Genomic DNA, 22,262 nt, shown 5'->3' on the forward strand with positions numbered 1-22,262 from the left:
TGTATTCCTCTGTATAAATGTGTATAATAGTGTTTATAAATGTATCGATATTAGTTAGATCTGCATAACTAATGTACATATTACCTATGGTTATATTATGCGATGTTTAACTTGTATTTAGGTCACTGCATAAATAAGTAAAACAGGTTATCATAACTGTCTACAATTGCTAAGCTATTGAATTATTAAAAGGACAAAAAAAGAAACAAATTAACTCAAAAGTACAGCAACACTTGAAAGTCTGAGTTTATTAAAAACAACTTAAATCTAGATATATTACCTTCCTTATACATATATACCTTCCATGCACTTATATATTTTTATATCTATTACTTTACTCCTAGTTTAGCATCTCCAATGCACTACCCTATATCTCACCCTATACCTCTCAATATATCCTTTACCTCCACTCTGACTCATCCCAAACCCCATTCTACTACTATGAGCCCCAAAATAATCCTTTTGACCGAAATGTGAAAAGGCATGCCAGTATTTAAACGTTTAATCGTTCAATGATACTTTTGCTTTCAGCAGGGTGCAAACCAAGCTTTTAATACCATAGGTCTTGAGTGTCCAATCACACTTGAAGGTGAATTACCTTGCCTTCCTTTAAGGCACCAGGAATCTTTGGGTAGTCCATTTCTCTGGTTAAGGAAAAACTGCAGTTGGTGTCTGATGTGCATTAGTCTGTAGGAAAATAGGTATAATTTTTAGAGTTTTTATTTATTTGAACAAAGGATCATCTAGGGTTTTGGAGGGTACATTAATGTTAATAATTGACTCTGAACACCTTTGGCTGATTGAAAGTGCTTATTTGGAGCATTTTTGTTGTGTACACTACCAGTTATCGGAGTTGAAGAAGAGTCTTTCTAACATGCAGTCAGAAGTGCAGGAAGCTCTTCAGAGGGCCAGCACTGCAGCAAAGAACGAACAAGCGGCTGTGCAGGACAGCAAGGAACAGGTGAGCTGTGGGACCTATTGGCTGAAATATTGCTGTTGTTGATCTCTACTTTGTATAATAAAAAGAAGCCAGAAAGTGGCCTCTATTCACAAACCTGCTCAAGTGCTAAAACATTAACTGAAGCCAGTTCACTTCAATGTGTTAATTTGAACCCTGCACACTCTGGGAGATTGCCTGTCATCTAAAATATTAAACAAATTGCTGAACTACAAAAAAGTGAGTGAGTGGCACTATACTACACTTGTGTGCTCTTTTCAAACTTCAGTATATTCAAAACCCTGCCAGTTTGTACATATACCATGAGCTTTACTGAGAAATGTAGCTGTGCTCTTGCATTTCTGCCATCATTTGAAAATGTAATTGAACAATATTAGGTAATGTATATTCTTGTTTTGTTTATTCTGTTATTGTCTTTAAAGTTATTCCATTACCTGTCTGAAGCAGGCAGCTTGACAGCTGCATTAGCACATTGGCTGCTCAAGATATTCCTCTGCTTTGCTGGGCCAGAATGTAAATGGGTGTGGTCATGACGAGCTAGTCATGAGCATCGAAGAGGTTAAAACAAAATAAGTTACAACCGGGGAGGATTCTACAAGTTCCGACAGAAAGAACCTTAAAGGCTTCTAGTTTGTCCAAACTCCACTTGATCTCAAGATTTAGGATTTGCCCAACCTCCATTGTGGTTGTGACCTCATTTTACCCATGTTTCTGCAGTACTGAAGGTGTTCTTTGCCTCAAGTGTACTTGAAGTTGATTGTGTATTCATCTTTTTGGGTAATCCAGAGCCTTTAATTCCACTAGATCTTTCTTATTTATTGCATCTAGTAATGTAATCCGTGAGGTAGCTGATCACTAAAGGAAATGCATTAAAAATTGATATTCCTGAAAGTTATTGCAACTTTGTAGCTGAAATGCTTCTCAAATGGTATCTATAGATGCATTAACAGATATAAAGTAGCATCTCTTGCTTTGTTGTTCAGCTCTTTCAAATAGTAGACAACACATGCATTCAGGTTACTACCTACGGGTGTGTGGAGAATCATTCACAGGAGAAACATTTTTTTTCGTCACATAGCGAATGCAGTACACAAACTAGTGTTAAAGTTGGTGAACGAATATCTAGTCAGCTCGACTAGCCCCATCATGAACTCTGACCACTGTCTCTTCCCTAATCGATTTCTTATCTGCTCTTGCTCTCCATGGGAATAATCTCATCCCAGTTTATAATGCAAACTATCTTGCCCTTCTAACCTTCGTTTTATTTAAGTAATTCCACCTCAAACTCTGAGATCGGAGAATAAAGAAGGCACTGTCCCACAGGATCCCATTTCTCCTTGTAATTGGAGGCAATCCCATCAGCATGACATAAGTGTCAATTTTTACGTTCATTGCAAAACACCTGTGAGAAAGTGGCTCTATATATACTGGACCAGAATAAGGTACAGTTTGTATAGAGTCCACCAACCACAGAGGTATAACAGAGGTTAAAGTCAGGACTGACCTTACACTCCAAAGTGGTCGAGCAGTAAGGCAGTACCAGACGACAGTGTAAAGCATTTGTTGTACACAGTCAGCAAAAGGTTTCACACACACAAGGACTGAACTCTGGGCCAATTGTTTTTATATCAAAAGATATAGTTTTATTTTTAGAACTAACAGGTATAAAAATTTACATTTCTCGATAGGAGTACTCTCATATAATTACTTTGCAAAGAAGCAATACACTTTGTAAACACCATAGGTACAATGGTTGCAGTAGGCAACACAATTCTAAAGACAATTTAACATTGAGCTCCATAGGTTTTCTACATAAGTGCAGCTAGCTACTTTATCGATTTACTTTTGTAGTCCCAGGACTGGCTCATACATTCAGTCTTGGGGTCTACACTGGAACCAGTTTAGCAAAAACGATTTGGCTATTGCTATGATTTTAAGTAATATAAAGCTATTTCAAAAAATCATACTTTGAAACTTTTCAATGAAAATCTGGCAATGTTATCCAATGGTAGGAAAATCAAGTTGCAGTTAAAGTGCGTTCTTGTTACTTTTGTAATCCAGGACTGGGCTCCTAAGTCCAGCACTGGGGTCTTTACTTAAAACAGGTAAGCAGTTACTTTTCAGTAGAAGGTACGATTTCTAAGGAATATTTGTAGTTTTCAAAAGTAGACACTTAAGACAATTTTCACAGAAAAACAGTCAATGGTTTCCTATGGACGAAATTTAGATTACTAGTAACCACGGTTGTGATTACTTTTGCGGTTCAGTACTGGGCTACAAGGTACAGTACTGGCCTCTCTCCTGGTCACAGGTGAGTTATTCGAAATTCGTTATTCAGCTGATTTTAGATGAATATTTTAAAGTTTCAAAACTTCACACATAAGATTTTTCGAGTCAAACCAGTCAATGTTATCCTATGGCAGGAAAGTGAGTCATCGGTTTTCAGGTGAGTCCTCGACTGGTGAAGTTAAGGTTCTGGGCATAGACTAGGGGGTCCCCCCGGGTCCAGTAAGTACAGTTGGTTCAGCCCCAGCAGCACAGGGGCGGCCGGGTGCAGAGGTAGTTAGGCCCAATGTTATCCAATGAGGGAAAGGGGGCCTCCGGTTGGTGGCTGCTTGCTAGCAGGCCACTCAGCTGTGGGAGCTGGGCTCCTGGTCACTTGCTCAGGGCAAATGGTGAAGTAGAATAGGGTACAGGTTGCACCGCCAGGGGCACTCGGGCGGCTGGGTGCAGGGTGCTTTTGAGCCGTCAGGCGCTCAATGTTATCCAATGAGGATCTTGAAAAGGGAACAAAGGCTGCAGGCTCTTCAGGAGCGACCAACACTTCGAGGGGTAAGTTGGGATCTTGGAGGATAGGTAGGCACACAGGAGTTGGGCACCGGGGGCGTGGGGCGCCGGGTGCAGGGGTGTCTTTTGAGGTCGGGAAATCTTACCCCCTGCTGGTCGCGGTTGGAAGGGTCCCTTATCCTGAGGCTACAGGCTGAGGCTTCAGGCGTCGTCTGGGTCGTCGAGGAGGGTCCTTGGGCACTGGATTCTGAGTCAGGGGGGACGTCCTCATGGTCTTGGTTCACTCCAGCACAGGCCAGGCTTGGCGGGTGCAGAGTGTGCAGGGTTTGCGGTTCCGGGCTGATGCCAGGGCTTGTTACTTTCTTTGAGCAGTACCACCGCTCATGGGACATCCAGGTAGTCCGAGTCACAAGGCAGTCCGGTCCTCCGGGGTTTTCGAGGTTGCTGACCACTGGAGACGCCAGGGCTTAACAGGAGCAGGTTCGAGGGTCGACAGGCCGGTAGGGCTGGGGCCAAATCAGTTGGTGTCTTGTTTTTCTTAGCAGCTGCACAGCAGGTCTTCTTGTTTCTTGTTCTTCTTTCTTGTTTCGGTATCTGGATCGAAGGGAGGAAGGTTCAGGGAGTCCCTAAATAGTGAATTTAGGGGTGTTGCAGGTAGGGCAAGGACAGGGACCAATTGGTCCCTGTCCTGGGGTGGATACAACCCCTAGCCTGCTCCTCTCCTGTGGGAGGGGAGCAGGAGCCTAGCTGTGATTAGGCAGGGCTCTTCATCAAGATGGCCGGAGCCCGGGGTCATGCTTCACCTCGTCAACCCCCACCTGAGTGGTGGGGCTGGCACAGGCTGGCACCCCCCCCCCCCCCCTTTCCTGATGTAGTTTTTCCTGCCAGCCTTCCCGCCAGAGTGGGGGTCAGGAATGGTGGGGCCAGTTGCTGGGTACAGCAAATGGTCTGGAGAAGCTCACAGAGGCGGTATGCCTTTAAAGCTTCCCCCTGCCCATCCTGGGGAAGGAGACATAGCACCTCACCCAGGATGTGCATTGTTGCAGGCCCAGGAGAGCAGGGGGGCTCTCAACCCAGGGGTCCAGCAACATGTCTGCTGTGTGGCAGCCTCTGCAGCCACTCAGCCCAGACATGGATTGTAGAATAGGTTTCAGGGGGCCTCTTTAAGATGCCCTCTGTAGTGCATTTTACATTAAATTCCACACTTGCATCAGTGTGGGTTTAATGTGCTGAGAGGTTTGATATCAAACTTGTCAGTGTAGTCATTATGGTGCTGTGGAGTTAGTAATGACCTCCCAGCACCATATATTCTTAATGGCATCACTGTACTTACAGTGCCCAGGAATGGCCCTGGGTACTGTAGGAGCACCTGTGCTCACACCACTGGCATGGGGAACCCAGCTAGAGGGGGGGCTGATGTATGCCAGGGCAGTGGGGTTGTGGACATGGCAAAAAGGGATGTGTGCAATGTCGACTCTTTGTTTAGTTCTGCACCTAGACACTCAGCCTGCAAAGGCAGTGTGTGGGTGTCAAGGTACAGGGCCCCATAAGGGTGGCACAATAAGTGCTGCAGCCCTTAGGGGGTCTTCTCTGGTTACAATGCCCTGGGAACCTAGGGTACCATTTACTAGGGGCTGATATGTGGCCAGAGATGCCAATTGGGTTTAGGCTTTAGTATAGTTTTTAGGGAAGGAACTCAGGCCCTGGGTACCTGATTGGCAGGGACCCAGGGCACACCTAGGAAAGGTGCATCAGGTATCAGGCAAAAAGTGGGGGGTACTGCAACAGGAACTCACTTTCTCACAACACCTAATATGCTAAACATTGTCTGGGGGATCACAGAGCATCTCCCTCCCCAATGTAATGAGATTTGATGTTTGACCACCAAAAGCACCAGAGCAGCAGAGATGCCATTGCTCTTAGCAGCAGAGATGCCATTGCTCTTAGCAGCAGAGATGCCATTGCTCTTAGCAGCAGAGATGCCATTGCTCTTAGCAGCAGAGATGCCATTGCTCTTAGCAGCAGAGATGCCATTGACCCATCCCCACAAGACCTTCAGAGGGTCCTGATCCACGCCCACATCAGTCATTTTGGTGAGAATCTTAGATACTTCCATCCAACACTTAGCAGCTCTGGGGTGTTGCAAAGCAGATGGAGAAAGTCAGCAATTGTTGTTCCACATCTGCAACATTGATCATTTTCTCTAAGTTTCATTTTGAATAATAGCACTGGTAGCTAGTATGTTTTGATGTTAGTATTTAAAATGCACCAGCATGTGTCTGCTGTGTAACATTTTTGGTTTGTGAGCACCAGAAGAGCAATCGTTTTACCACCGACCTAAATGATTATGGTCACAGACTTTGAGGGGGCACTGTTTGCCTCCCTAGGCTACAAACATCGCTGTACAGTTCGGAAACCCATTTTTCCGCTCCCTGTGGTAGCATGAGTTTGGTCGGTACGTTCAGAGGTTTCTGATGGATATTTCTAACCACAAATTACTTACCTCGCAATACTCGCTAGGTGCAGGACTGGATCTGGCATCTTTTCTCCAGTAACGCTCCCACATACAGCTACGTGGTGCAATGATGGCTTAGCACTGCAGCAGATCAGAGCTGCTCAGTTGGACCCCACTCACCATGGATGACACCCTAAAGACCATTCAAAACATTCACCGCATCTTCCACAGTGCCGCCATCGCACCAGAGCTGTGCCAAATCATCAACTGCTCCCTCAAGATGACTCCTTCCCTGACAAATGAAATCACACTGAAATCAACCCACTCCTCAAGAAACACTTCGCGGAACCAACAGACCGTAAAAACTTCAGGACCATCTCCCTGCCTCCTTCCCCGCCAAAGCCATCGAGAAAACTAGTTGATTTCATTGAAACAAACCACATCCTGGACATCTCCCAATCCGGTTACCATAGCAATGGCAGCATTGAGACCGCCCTCCTCTCCGCCAGAGATGCATCTGCTCCATCCTCGACCAGGGTCAAACGGCAACCCTCACCATCCTGGACCTCTCGGCAGCATTCAACGCAGTGTCCCACCGCACCCTAAACCGCTAGACTCCATGATGCCCGCAACCGTTGCAAAGCCCTCGACTGGATCCGATCCTTCCTTGCAGGTGAAACCTAATGGGTCAGACTTCCACCATACCTCTCGGAACCGACGGAGACCAACTGCGGATTGGCCCGGGGCTCCTCTCTCAGCCACGCCTTCTTCAACGTCTACATGGCCCCCCTCGCAACCATCCTCCGAAACTACGGACTCAACATAGTTTCCTATGCTGATGAGACACAGCTGATCCTCTCCCTCACTAACAAACCCAACGTCACCAGGCACAACTTCCAAGGATGGATGAAAGCTGTCGCCACCTGGATGAAGTACAGCTTCCTTAAGCTCAACTCGGACAAGACAGAACTCCACATGGAACGATACATGGTGGCCCTCTGTGCTACCAACTATTCCCTCCCCGGACCACGCATGAAACCTCTGCATCATACTAGACGCATCGCTCACTGTTTATCGTATCAACTCCGTATCCTCTGCCTGTATCAATATCCTCGACCTGCTACGAAAGACCCCCAGATGTATCCCCGTTGAATCCAGAAAGACAGCCACTCACATGCTCATTAGCAGCAGACTCCACTACGGCAACACATCTATGCCGGTGTTGCCCAGAAAAACCTCAGCAAGCTCCAGCCTAGGCTGGTCCTCAACCTTGCCTGACACAGCCACATCACTCAACACCTCCCCGACTCAACTGGCTCCTGGCAGATAGAAGAATAACCTTCAAACTCCTCACCCACGCTTACAAGGCCCTCCACAACACCGGAACAGCCACCTCTCCTTCCACGCACCCAAAAGACACTTCCGCCCCGCCCAGCCACCCTGGCCACCATACCACGGACCCAAAAGACTATGGAAAGTCCTTTCCCCTTCCTCGCTGCCAAGTCCTGGAACACCCTAGCCCTCCACCTCAGACTATCTGCCACTCTACCCCAAAGTCAAAACTTGGAAAGAGGTTATTCGCTATTGTTAAGCTCATATTACGGTCAGGTTCCTGAAGTTCCTGGGACAACATGCAATACTAAGGATTGCTTAGTTGCTCCAACATTCTCTTAGTCCCCTAGAACTGGCCTGACACTCTAATCCTCAAACACCACTGGTGTTCCATGGAATGGCCCAGATGGATCTGATGCTTAATTTAAAGTACAATATTTTGGTTAGCTAGCCTATCTGAAGTATAAAATGTCTGTAGTTGAATGCTACTTCACTAAATAGTGACTCCTTCGTGAAACTGTACAAATAAAAAGATCCAATACTCAAACTTTGTGATATTGTCACTCCTTGAACACGCTCCTAAAGGAAATACAGCTAGGCCTCAAACAGATCTGGCATTACCGCATGCATATGAAGCCACTGAATCTGAACAAACAAGCCCTGTATAATTCATTAGTTTGCAGGTATTTCTGGGTCAAAATTTGGTGTGACTCGATCAGGATGATCCGAACAGATCTGTGCTATCTTGTGCTGTTAAGCTCTTGAAATTATGGTGATACAAATGCTAATACTGTGTTCTAATCTAGTTAAATTTGGCTCATTGCTATTTATTGCTGTAGACCTTTTTCTTTGCCTGGTTATTTTTAAGTTGGTCATAGGTATGACATATTTGTCCCATTAGAATACAGTGGAAAGAACCTTACACAGGCCCGCTATACCCACCTCTGAATTTATGGGTAGCATAATACCAAACATCTTGCCTCTGTCGGCAGAAAACTTTCTCAGATTTCGGATTTGTCTAGAGCACTTGAGGTAGTAGTCCTCTACCTGCTACATAAGTTTGAGTTGTCTGTCCCACTGGAGAAGTCGCAGCCATGCCACCAACTCAAAAGGAACTTGGAAGGTTTTTTTTCTCTATCCTCTACACTCCTGGTTGACCCATGGGCTCTTAACATGTTACACCACTACACATCAAAACTGGCTCTAAATGGCTGTCCTCACCCTTTACTTGTAGTCAATGCAAACCTAGGGTCTTCTAGTTTCCATTGCAGCTGGTTGGGATACTCCGTGTCAATGTTGGGTATATCTGAACTGTTTAGTATCTAGCAGCTGAAACCCCATTTTGATTTGTTTGTACAGTGTGATATAAATGTACTATTTCCCTTCTGTGGACGAAATACTGTACACTTGATTGGTGAATGTGTAAACCTATTTATGAAGTAAATGTTAACAAGGCAGAACTTTGAGAAAGGTATTGGTTAATGTTAATTTCTTAGATAATCGCTCAATTGTCATTTACTGGTTTCTCCTTTCTTCCTTTCTCAAAGGCCAAGATTGCTTCTGAAGCGCAGAATAAGTATGAGCGGGAGCTCATGCTTCATGCTGCAGATGTTGAGGTCCTGCAGGCTGTGAAGGAACAAGTTGCCAAAAACAATTCTGTGTGTCAGAAACTAGAAGACAAAACACAGAAGGCAGAATCTCAGCTGCTGGAGTTCAAAGCGTCGATGGAAGAACGGGAGAGAATGATAAAGGTAAAGTCCTGTTTGACTGGGGATACTCCAGGTCTCTTACCAGAGTGTCCTATGGAACTCTACAGTGAGTCACCCTCTGCCTCATGTAATGTTTTGTTGATGAGGCCTCAATATTTCATTGAAGACTTTCAAGGACTTTCTATCTAGTTCTTCTCACCGGTTAAGCAAGAACTAAAAGGTACAGTAGATGCAATTTGGTAAGGGAGTCTAAAATTGAATTAAATGAAGGCCTAATGGGAGTGGCTGGTTCTGATATGGAGGAGAGTTTAGGACTTTTCTCTACAATAATGGTCTGGAAAGAGCAAAACCAAATGAGTTGGCTAGACATTTGTGCAGTGATTTGCATTTGCCAAGGAAAAGGTATTTAGTTCATCTATGATTGGTGGACATGCTTCATGATTAGTTGTTCTACTCTAAAGGAAGTGTTGACTTTCTTCAGTGCTTATTCTCTAGAATTTCATTTTTTATAGATTCACACGCTTGAATCATTCAGTGTCCGACCTACCAATCATTCTCCATTCTGAAATCAGTCTTCTGCAAAGAAGGCCTGAAAAAGTGACCCATGAGTGTAACTTTTTGTACTTTGAAAAAGACCCAATCTTCTTCCTATCAGAAGGAAGCACTTTGAGGTATGGTGGTAGTTGGGTGCAGAATACTAATGCATGTTGTGTGGAAGGTAGTTTTGTAGAGCTCTGCTTTACCTTCTCTTCAGGTTTGGGTTTTTCCTCATCTCTGTGAATCTCCTCTCCTCTGGCTCAGTCTTGGTGTTTCATGGCCAGCATAAGGTACATTTCTTGAATAAATGACAGAGTAACAAGAGGGCTCCATAGAGAGCCTTTAGTTCAAGGTGTAAGGAAAGAATTTAACTGGAGGACACCCACAAGAACGGTTTATATTACTTTTACCCTAAGGACAAGGAAAGAGATTGTAAGATCTCCGTGTAAAATCTGCAGGAACTATTATGTTAAAGCTTTAAATGGCAAACTGAGGCTCTTGAGATGGCCACAGAAGTTTTCTACGGATGTCCCATCTTCAAGTGATCAATCTTCTCATTCTGGAACTTCCAAAAAGATGCAAAACGTTGCTCGGACAAAGGTGAGATGCACTAGAAAAGGGTTTTCACTAATGAATTGCCATATACATCTGAAGGTCATCCAAGAAAGTGCTTGATGCTGATAGGAAGGCAAATATACCTTGTAAAGATCCGGCTTGGGAGTCCTTAGCTCTGCCACTTTCTGCACCATCTACATTTATGATTACTACCATCACTGATTCTTCTTATGTCTCGAGTGCCTTCCTCTAGGTGCTTTCACTCTGGATTTGCTGCAACTACTCCTGCTCCTGTAGCACTGCCGTCAACAGCACTGTTTCTGATATGTTAGTCAACCATCTTGAACAAGTCCCGTGGTTGCAAAACTCATCCTGTTTGACCCCACTCATCAGTCATCTGATTCGTGTGTTTGTAACGATTAGGTTAGTGTCTCTGAAAATCAACCCCCTTTGCGTGGAGTGGAGAATTAAATTGTGAAGCAGCAGCGCTTGGAGACTGGGCCCGTAACTACAAATGGCTTCAGATTACAGTGGAACGACCTGGCTAATATGCTTGCAAACCACCCCTTTGCAAAACCGAGGAGGATGATTTAGACGCTGGCCTGTGGACACTAGAAACAAGAAGGACCTGCATCACATATGGCGGGAGATCGGTTTGATAATGCCCGGAAGTCTTGTCGATTGAGAGCTCCACTCTGCCTTAGAATGGGTAAGTGTGGGGCTTGCACAAACTTCTTCTAAGGTGCTTCTGTTAGAACCCCAGGTCCTCGTGCACATACAGGGTCTTTTTGCATGACACTGAACTTTGAATCTGCCATTTGAAAGTTCATGCCTGCAAGGTAAGGGCAGTATTTTTGTCTCTAGTTACCTCATCCTTGTTTTTTAAAAAAAGCACTAGCTGCCTTTTTCTTAAGGGGTAAAGTTCATCTTCCCATATCAATAGGGAGGCCGAATGTTTTAAGCTACATGTAAAAACCTGTCTTTCACATCTACAAGCTCTCGGCATAGCAACGATGGTGAACAGTGGTTTGCACATTTCACAAAGTATTGCTTCTAAAGGATACTTATTCCTTCAGATTCTTCACCTTTCAAATATCCTTCCAGCTGTCAGACTGGTCCATGAAACCTTTAACCAAGCAGCAGCTCGCCAGAACCACTGGGGGTTCCATGCAGCCTCAACTGCAGCTAGCCCTGCTAGGTGGCGTCACACAGGCATATAATAGGCACCAACAAGTTCCTGTTTTTCTGCACCCCCTCTACATGGTATGGGGCTTTCACTGATGGATATTCCTCAGGTTTGACAGAGACTAGGTTAAATGTCTCCTTGTACTAACTGCTCCAAGCAGATGAAGGTATCAGATTCTTAAGACATCTTCATATCGTGTCTTGGCTCTGTCCAGAACTCGGTGGCTTGCAATTTGTGCCAATGGTGCTACAGAAGGCCATCGGAATTGGAGCCCAAATTACTTCTGGCCTTGGGCCTCTGTTATACACCAAAGTGTACCCGTTCTCCTGATTGGGAATGCTCTTCCAAGAGGGCTTCACACAGAAACTACAAAGCATGGGAAAGAGAAATCATATCCTCTAGAAAACAGTCCTATTCTTGGGTCTGTTAGGGGTCCCGATGCCAAACCCGATGCATGGCTTTTCCTAGGAGCCAGTTCCAAAGCTGTAACAGATCCTGCTGGTATTCCTGGCTAAGTCTGACCCTGTGCAGACTGAGGTCTTCCCTCCGGATAGTTCTATTAACTTATGAAACGCTCCTGAAGAATGGGCCTGCTCTTTCAGGCTTAGTCACTCCAAAGATGATGCTCTGCAACTGCCTGATTCGTTGCCTAGAAAGAAATAACAGTGTGCTACACACCGCCCATCCAGGGTCTCCTCACTGCCACCCCATAGCCGATCATGGCACTGCCCTCAGTCTGCTAAAGTCATCCAGGTGGCAAAAGAAAATATCAGGGTTTCTCCTGGTGAACAGCCCCTTTCTAGAGCCCAGACATTTCCCCTTAAGGAGTAGCTGGGTTTGGAACAGGATTTTGAAGCCCATAACTAAGCCTGAAAGATTATGGCCACAGAGAATGTAATGATTCCGAGGCTTGAAATCACCAAAAGAGAGCGAGAGAAAGTGAAATCAGTTGCACTCTCCCACTACTGAACATTTAAATCACATAGGCAACTGATTAAACAGGGGTTTCTTGGAACTATATCCAGTTCCCTCTTTGTAATAGGATGATAGTTGCACTCTCTGCTTAATTGTTTTCTTCTGATTGGTTATCCAAAGATTTTGGAGTAGACGCCTCACTCATTTATCGTGACATGCTTCCTCATTGGCGCCTATCCACACCCTGGTCAGATGATACTGCCAGGGTGGACTCAAGCATAGTTGGTAATGGGAGTTCTTAGATAACCAACAGTCCCTGCTATGTTTGTGTCTTGTAGGAATTGGCTAAACTGGCTCTTCCGATCTGGCCACTGAAGGCTGAGACACTTTAAAGCCGACACTTTTGTGTTGGTTTTCTGTGGATACCACTGCCAGCCATACCTTCATGTGCTCTGCTGACTTTTACAGAGATGTCCTGGTCACCTTGACTCACACTTTGGTGGTGTGCTGCTGTTTGATGACCTAAAAAAACCACAGTAGGGACCCTTGCTTGCTCGCTGGTCACTAGTGAGGCAGTTGCATCAGCAATATAGAAAACTCTGAGGCTCTTTCATAGCTCGAGTGCCCCCATCAAAGACAAGTCATACACCTCAACAACTTTGACTGTTTTTAGGAAAGTGCTTGCCGATGTGGTGCTATCACTGGGACAGTGGTCCTTGCTGGTGGTTACGGAACACCTTAGGTGCACAAGAGCTCTTCTCCATGGCTTTTGGTTTTACCCTCCATGCCCAAAAGCCTCACCACCTTCCAATGCAGAGATGGTGTTCATAGTGTCCTCCTTATTTGAAAATCATGAGTATTTGTGAGATGGTTTCTCACTCAAGCGCATCTCCAGGTCATACAGGTGTGACATTGACTTGGCTTCGTGGCCTACTGGATACTATTGGTTTTCTGTTATTAAATCTTTCATAGGTTCACATGCTTGAAACATCCCCGCCGTCATAGAGGCGTCCGTCTCACTGTCTCATTTTAAGTAGGCAGTGGAAAGCTAAGCTGAGCTTTCATAGCTTAGAGTGAGTACTTTATTAGCCTATCGACACCATTCAAAAAAAAAAAATTCCCACTAGTCTGGACAGAGCAGAACCAACACCACTCCCTGTGGGACCCAGACCTCAACACCTCATGTTTCTTATTATGTGTTATATGAATGAAGTTTCTTGAGCGCTGCTGTTTTTTTTTTTCTTTCTCCGAGACCCATTTTTTATTATTTTGAAACCAAATCTTTTTTAAATCTGTAATAACCTGTCTCCCTCTTGGTGAAACAACGGGATTCATGACAGATGATCTTACAAAAGGTCTTTTCAGAAAGTGGCTTCTGTGAGATACTAAGGCTACATTCAGAGGACCCGCACAAAGATAATTTATTGTTGCATCCCAGACATGCGCCTAAGAATTGCCGGATTCATTACACTTTTTTCTGCCAAAGCACTAAAGGACAATGAAAGTAGTCTGCTTTTATGGCTGCGAAAGATCAAGGGCCTGCCATCTGCAGGAGAAGAGCAGAAAGGTACAAAATTTCCCAAAAAATCAAGTCCATTCGGAAGACCATACTCCAAGATATTCTTCTCTTGGAAACCATTCTGGCAAAATACGGAGGAAGAGGCACTAGCACTGAGGTGTAATCACCTGGGCCTCAAAGGTCTGCCTCAATCGCCATAGAACGTCCAAAGAAAAAAGAGACCCCCATAAAGTCTCTTGAAGGAAGAATCTGAACCTTCCACTCCAATTTGAAAGGTACATATTAAAGCAATTCAAAATCTAAACGACTGTTGGTTGGCACATCATCAATGCAGTTGACTAAAATAGTCTACTAGACAACTTGAAGCTGGCTGGTCAACAGTGTTGTAAAAGCCCACCACGTCGTGAACCGCGTTGACTGAGATAATTGACAAGACCATCGATGCCAGTCCCTCTATCAATGACTGCATTAAAGACAAAACCACCATCAATAATAATAATAATAATACTGGCATTTATAAAAGCGCGAACAGCTACCTCACATGGAGGTGTCCCGGCGCTAAAAAGAAACCGCAGCCACAGAGGGGAAGGCAGGAAAAAGATGCTAGACTATCTGTGCAAAGAGCCAGGTCTTTAGGAGTTTCCTAAAGATGGATTCTGACGAGGCAGATTGGATGAAAGAGGGGAGGGAGTTCCAGAGCTTCGCAGTGCCTACCGAGAAAGATCTGCCTCCGAGTCTCGCCCTACACACTCGGGGTACGGCCAGTAGGGTCTGCGAGTTCGAGCGCAGGTGTCTCTCTTGATGGTAGCGGGGGAGTCGGAGTTTGAGATACTTAGGACAGTTCCCATTTTGTGCTCTGTACGCTAGAGTGAGAACTTTGAATTTAACTCTGCTAGCCACTGGGAGCCAATGCAATGCGTGAAGATGCGGAGAGATATGATGTTTGAAAGGCACATGTTTTATCAATCTCGCAGCCGCATTCTGCACGCTCTGCAGGCGTTGTGTCAGATATTTCGGGAGGCCCAGATAGAGGCCGTTTGAATAGTCCAGTCTGGATGTGACCGTCGCATGGACCACCGATTTGCGACAGTCAGTAGGTAGAAGAGAGAGGAATTTCCTGAGATTGCGGAGTTTAAAGTGGCAGCTAGAGGTAATATGTTGTATGTGGGAGGAGAAGGAAAGCGTCTCGTCCCACCAGACACCCAGATTTTTTGCCTTGGAACCAGGGGTGGGGGCAGGACCCATTTCGGTAGGCCACCAAAGGTCAGGGGGGGGAGGGGTACTTTTCCCAAAGAATAGTACCTCGGTTTTGCTAGCATTCAATTTTAACTTGTTGGTGTTCATCCATCTGGCAACGTCACGAAGACAGCCTTTCATTTTACCGAACGCTGTTTCTGACATCTCAACGTATGGGAAGACTAGTTGCGTGTCATCCGCATACGAGATCGCCTTGACCCCCCATTTAGAGATCAAGGTAAAAAGTGGGGCCAGATAAACATTAAAAAGCAGCGGGCTAAGGGCGGACCCTTGCGGGACGCCACACCACAGTTGTTTAGGTTCAGAGGAAAAAAGCACCCAGAGCAACTTTCTGAGAACGATTCGTCAGGTAGGATTTCAGCCAGCTCAGTGCCATGTCAATGACTCGTTGATGAGACATAAGGTAATTTTAATTTCCAGTACCAATTCCAAAAGAGCGCACATGGGTGAATACTGTCCCTTTGGGACTACATACAGTCCCTTACAACTCAACTTCAAATAGCAGCAAGAAGACCATGACGGCTAGTACATGGAAGGTCTCAGCCAAGCATGCAAAAATCAAGGGAAGTGGAATAGTTGCCGGAGATGTAAGATTATGACCCTTTAGGACAAATCTATGATACAGGGACGCAGACTATTAGTGAAATTCCTAAATAATGCTTGCAGACTTTTACAAAGTATTCCCAGAGCAAGCAGCATCACCCAGGGATACATGCTCTTACTTGCCTGTTAGCATCTTGTATACCAATGACCATCCCCTCAGCAGGTTGCCCTAGATTACCAATTGCACCTGGTGAACCTCCACCTTCAAGGCCCATTGTATCTCCTTGACATGAGGATCTGTACTTTGACGATTAACGGGAAGAAGGCAACATTCCTGAAATTTTGCCTGACCTAATCCACACACCCACAAGATGTGGGATATGTGACTATTGTGATATGTTGACTGATGTCAACCTTACTTGTAGCAGACTGTTCTCACTACCCCATCTATAGCTCCTGATGGTGATGGGTACATCAGATCTGAAAGAGACAAGTTAGTGATCGATTCCTTACCTTAGAATATTCCCCAGGCGTCAGACTGGATCCGGAAAGTTTTGCTTAGCAGTACCCATGCGCATCGGTAGGTGGCGTCGTGCGGCTCCGCGTCCGTTACTGGCGTTGTGAGCGCCGAGATGACGTCATGGAGACTACTGACGCCACCCATGCGCGCTGACGCCACCCATGCGCGCTGACGTCCGTTTCTTTTTCCGTGCCGCAAGTGCAGATCCAGATTGAGCACGTACCTCCGTCATTTTTTGACTACTTTATTGGGACTTTTTGTCTCCTTTTCTTGTCTCCCGGTGCATGTAGGGGTGCCCAGTTTTAAGTCTTGTGGGTCGTCCTGCTGTAACATGTCGGTGGCGGACCCCCACAATGTGTGCCGCTACTGCCCCGGAGACCGATCACGACTCTTGAGACTGTCGAGCCATGGCCCGAAGGTCTTGCAGGAGCAGTGCCGGACGTTGCTGGAGGTCCGGCACTCCATTCACCGCCGCTCCGGGTTTAGGGGCCGTTCACGGGACCGCTCGCGGGACCGGAGTCGTCTCTCTTCGGGCTCGAAGTCTTCGCCTTCAGATTCCGGTAAGCAACGCCATAAAAAGAAGTCGAAGAAGCGTGTTCGCTCTCCGATGTCCCCCGCCGTCGCTCCCCGGAGGCGGACGAGGGAGACCCGGGCTCTGCCCCTGCAGTTCCTCTGGAGCCGGGAAGTCCAGCGGCATACCCACTATACCCGGGTCCGTCGGCGACTCCCGAACAGATGCAGGAGTTTCTTGCTGCCATGGACCGCCTTTTAAGGCCCCGGGGCCCCGCCGGCGCTCCGTTGGGCCCCGCGGCCAGATCTATTTGGCCCTCCGCCACCGGCGCCAGCCCTGGCACCACAGGATCCTGCACTGCCGGCTCCGGCGCCTCAAGGCGCAGCGCCGCCGGCTCTGGCCCCGGCTCCGCCACAGGCAGCGCACTGGGTGCAGTTTCTCCCACCCCTGCCCCGGTTCCCGGACCATTTCGTTCCAGTCTGGGATCCGAATTGGGACACTGCTCCGGCTCGGCCCTGGCTGGTGCCATTCCCGACACCGCTGTCCCCGCTCCGGCCCTGCCGCCGCGACTGGCTCCATCTACGGCAGAGCCGGATGAGGACTCTGACGGCTCCAAGGACCCCCTTGCCCCGCAGTGCGACTCCGAGCACAATTGGGTGGACGACCTCGAAGATGCGGACAAACTTGATGTGTCTTCTGACCAGGGGTTTGCCTCTCCTCCACCTACTATGGAGGAGGGTGCTTCCTATACCGTGGTGCTGCGTCAGGCTGCAGAGGCTCTCCATCTCGACCTCCCTAAGGTGGCCTTTAAAACCAACCTCCTTACGGAGGTACTCCAGACGGCTTCTGTGGAACTGCTGCTCCCTTTCAATGAGGCCCTCATCGAAGTACTCTTAGGCACTTGGTTGCATCTTGCCACCAGGGTGCTGGTGGATAAAAACGTCGCTAGGCATCATCGCCTGGTGATCCCCCCCCCCCCCCCTTCTTGACCAGTCGCCCCACGCCTGAGAGCCTGGTCATTCAGGCCTCGATGTCACTGAGTGCCTTTTCCCACGGCTCCGCCGGATAAGGACTCTAAAAGGCTAGAACAATTTGGCAAGAGGTTGTTCTCCTCACCCACCTAGGGGTTGCGGTTGGTTAACACCGCCTGCTTGTTGGGCCGTTACTCCTACACAGTGTGGGATTCTGTGAATCCGGTCTTGCCTCCGTGTTCTGAGGAGGTCCAGGCTGTCCTTTCCCAAGCCATTCTGGAGGGCAAGGATGCAGCGAAGTTTGCCATCCGGTGTGGTTTGGACACCGCTAATTGGTTGGGCAGAGCAATTTCCAAGACACTGGCGTTGCGACGCCATGCCTGGCTGCATTCCACTGGGTTCTCAACAAAGCTCGCTCATGGACATGCCCTTTGGTGATAAGGCCGAAAATGCCCTGGAGCGCTTTAAAGACTCTTGTGCCACGGCCAAGTCTTTGGTCTTTCCACAAAGAACCCTGCCACGCCTGGGTTTCGTTCCTTTCGTGGCCAAGGCATGGGCAACCAGGCACGCTCTTCCAGCAAGCCTGTGCAAACCAGCCTGAGCGTGGCCGTGGTTTCCGCAGGGTCGAGTCTGGTAACCAGCACACGGGTCACTCCATTTCCACCCCTGCTGCTTATGCCTCTAAGCATTCCTAATCCGAGCTTCAGGGAGCACCCCACGCCGGTGGGTGGCAGGATTTGTCACCACGTCCACACTGGCGCAAAATTACATCAGACAAGTCCGTGCTGCAGATAATCAGCCAAGGTTACGCACTTCTCTTTCTGTCCTCCACTCCGGCCATGCCACCTCGGCACCACCGCATGTTGGGGGATCATTTGGCTCTTCTCTGTCAGGAAGTCTTGGCCCTCCTGGCCAAGGGGGCCATCGAGTGCGTTCCCGGTCAGGAAGAAGGGAGTTGTTGTTCCCACTACTTTTTGGTCCCCAAGAAGAACAAGGGGGGCTTGCACCCCATCTTGGACCTCTGGGACGTCAATCGCTTCTTCCGGAAGGAAAAGTTCCAGGTGCTGATTCTGGATCAGGTCCTGGCTGCCCTGGAGACTGGATGGTAGCGTTGGACTTGCAGGACGCTTATTTTCTCATCCCCGTCCTGCTGGACCACCGGTGCTACCTGCGTTTCACGATAAGCCAGGAGCATTTTCAGTTTGCCGTGCAGTGCCCCTCGGGTGTTCACGAAGGTCATGGTGGTGGTCGCTGCTCATCTGTGCAGGTCGGGGTTGTCAGTCTTCCCCTACCTCGACGACTGGCTGTTGAAGCCGTGCTCGCCCCAGGCAGTCTTCACCCACCTCCAGACTACGACCGAACTCTTGCATTTTCTGAGGTTCTCCATCAATGTGCCGAAGTCGCACCGGAGTCCCTCTCAGAAGCTCCCCTTCATCGGAGCAGTTCTGGATTCAACGCGGTTTCGGGTTTATCCTCCGAGCAGCGGGTCCGGGATATTCAGGCTATGATTCTGCTCTTTCAGCCTCTATCCTGGGTTTCTGTCAGGCTGACCCTCCGGCTTCTGAGCCTGATGGCCTCCTGCATCCTGCTGGTGACACATGCCAGATGGCATATTCAGGCTCTGCAGTGGGACCTTAAGTTCTAGTGGGCACAGCATCAGGGCAACCTGTCCAATCACGTCCAGATCTCGGAGGGCGCTGCACGACAGTTGATGCGGTGGCTCACAAATTGCGATTGGGTCAGTGCCAGATCCCTCACCCTTGCCAACCGGAGCACACAGTGGTGACGGATGCGTCCTTCCTGGGATGGGGAGACCACATGGGAGAGGCGGAGATCAGAGGCCTCTGGTCTCCGGCGGAGTCCCGGCTCCATATCAACCTTCTGGAGCTGCGGGTGATCCGGCTTGCACTGAAGGCATTCCTTCCCTCTGTCCGGGGAAGTGTAGTGCAGGTGTTCACGGACAACACCACCGCCATGTGGTATTGCAACAAACAGGGCGGGGTGGGGTCGTGGACCCTATGTCAAGAGGCTCGGCGCCTCTGGACATAGCTGGAACATAAAGGCATTACCTTGGTGGTTCAACACCTTGCAGGTTCTCTGAACGCCAGGGCGGACGAACTCAGCCGCCGGTGCATGGTGGATCACAATGGGCGTGGTGCAAGGTCTCTTTCTGCAGTGGGGAGAGCCTTGGTTAGATCTATTCGACACCGAAGAGAACGCGCAATGTCATCAGTTCGGCGCATTGGAATTTCCAAGGCAGCACTCACTTGGAGATGCTTTTCGTTGCGAGGGGAGTTGCGGTCTGTTGTACTCCTTTTCACCTATACCACTTCTGCCCAGAGTGCTGGAGAAGATCCGGCGCGACCGGGCCCAAGTCATTCTTGTGGCTCCGGACTGGGGTCGAAGAGTATGGTATCCCGAGCTACTCAGTATGAGCATCGATCCCCCCGATCTGTCTGCCTCTTCGGGAGGATCTTCTCTCGCAGCAGTAGGGACGGTCCTCCACCCGAACCTGTCCAACCTCCACCTCCATGCGTGGAGATTGAGCGGTGACAGTTGACACCTTTCGATCTTTCTCCCGAAGTCTGTGATCTCATTCTGGCATCCAGGCATCCCTCCACTAAAATGGTGTACGCCTGCAGGTGGAACGGATTTTTGGCATGATGCGCAGCAAAGGCTGTGGATCCCCTTTCTGCTCCTCTTTCTGAGATTCTTCTGTTCCTTCTCTCTTTGGCCCAGCAGGGCTCTGCTCTGGGCACTATCAAAGGTTATCTGTCGGCCATCTCCGCCTTTCTGCGGCTTCCAGATCAGCCTTCTCTGTTTAAGTCCCCGGTTGTTAACCGTTTTCTTTAGGGCATTACGCATACGTTTCCACCTGTACCCTTCATAAATGCCTCCGTGGTACTTTAATCTTGTCTTGACTTTTCTGATGTGCGCTCACTTTGAACCCCTTCATAACTGTTCCTTACGTCTTCTCACTCTAAAGAAGGCTTTCCTGGTTGCCATCACCTCTGCCAGAAGGGTAAGTGAGCTCCAGGCCCTTTCTTCCAAACCTCCTCTCCTTTCTGTTCATCCAGACAAGGTGGTTTTAAGGACCCGTCCTTTTCTGCCAAAGGTTGTCCCTCCCTTTCACACCGGACAGACCATCACTTTGCCCACCTTCTTTCCGCCTCCACATCCTTCAAGGGAAGAGGAGAGGCTCCACCGTCTAGACCCAAAACGTGTGCTCACATTTTATCTGCAGCATACACAGCAATTCTGGGTGGATGAGCTTTTTGTTGGCTACATGGGTGCCAAAAAAGGTTGGGCTGTGCACAAACGGACCATCTCCCGGTGGGTCGTTCTGTGCATCAAAGCATGTTACTCCTTGCCCAAGAAGGAGCCTCCTGTGGGGCTGCGTGCCCATTCCACCAGGGTAACCGCAGTCACACTGCCTTGTGACGTGGCGTTCCCTTGCAGAACATTTGTCAGGCAGCTACGTGGGCCTCGCTGCACACGTTTACCAAATACTACTGCCTTGACAGTCTGGTCTGGCGAGACGGCTTCTTTGGCCGTTCTGTGCTCCATGACTTTCTGGTGTAATCTTGTTCGCAGACCCACCACCGGGGTTGGTATTGCTGGGGTATCTATTCTAAGGGAAGGAATCTATCACTAACTTGTCTCTTTCAGATGCCCAAGTTACTACTTGTGTAACGATACGTTCGAGGCATGTGGGCTGCTGAATTCACATCTTATGCATAGATCGCCGCCTAGTGTTGGGTCCGGATGATTGCACATTGTTGTCCTGGAAGAGTCTTCGAAGTATCACGAGATAGGTGGCTCCTCCCCTGGACTACAGTGCGCATGGGCATCCTCTCCATCCTCAGATTGTTTTTTTCCGCCATTGGGTTCGGATGTACTTTTGTTAACTCCAGTTCGGAAACTTTTCAACAAGGCCAAAAGGCCTTCGGGGTTGTCGGTATGGTTCTTTCGATCGGTGCCGAGTTCTTCTTCCAGTTTATTTCGAAGCAGGACGTCTAAGAGCGCCGCGTGGCCTTTTCGACACCAAAGGCCCGATCGTCGATGGAACGGAGCCCGTTCAAACGATGCCCCCTTTGTAATTCCAAATACCCGCACATCGATGTACACCCGGTGTGCAACAAGTGGTTATCACCAAACCACAACGAGGACAACTGTCTAGCTTGTGCTCAGTTCCGGTCGAAGAAGACGCTTAGGCTCCGACGTGCAGCAAGACAAACGATGCCAAAGCCAGCGCCCGACCCGGTGAATATCTTCGACGAAGGTAAGGGACGACGTGTCCCCCATCGGAGCCGTCAATGACGACTTGAGTGATGAACCAGGCCCAACAGTGGGTACTGGGCCTAAACAAGACACTCTTAAACTTTCCAAGGCTCCGGTCGAGGCATCGCCGAAAGACCTTAGCCAAGATCATAGTAAGCATTCTATAGCCCCGCGTATCGACCCGGCTAAGAATGTCACAGGAGCCATTGGTCGCCCAAACAAAAGC

General features: G+C 48.2%; 1 protein-coding gene across 4 annotated transcripts in view; it reads left to right on the top strand.

The window, feature by feature from the left end:
* TPR (translocated promoter region, nuclear basket protein) overlaps positions 1 to 22,262 on the top strand; it is a 728,231-nt gene that overhangs the window by 229,273 nt on the left and 476,696 nt on the right. For all 4 annotated transcript variants that reach the window (XM_078642622.1, XM_078642637.1, XM_078642629.1 and 1 more), the window contains exons 24-25: positions 845 to 961; positions 9,080 to 9,283. In XM_078642622.1, the coding sequence (XP_078498748.1) occupies positions 845 to 961; positions 9,080 to 9,283 (321 nt within the window). The remainder of the gene's footprint in view (positions 1 to 844; positions 962 to 9,079; positions 9,284 to 22,262) is intronic.

This window comes from Lissotriton helveticus, chromosome 1_1, assembly GCF_964261635.1.
Source record: "Lissotriton helveticus chromosome 1_1, aLisHel1.1, whole genome shotgun sequence".
Taxonomy (NCBI): domain Eukaryota; kingdom Metazoa; phylum Chordata; class Amphibia; order Caudata; family Salamandridae; genus Lissotriton; species Lissotriton helveticus.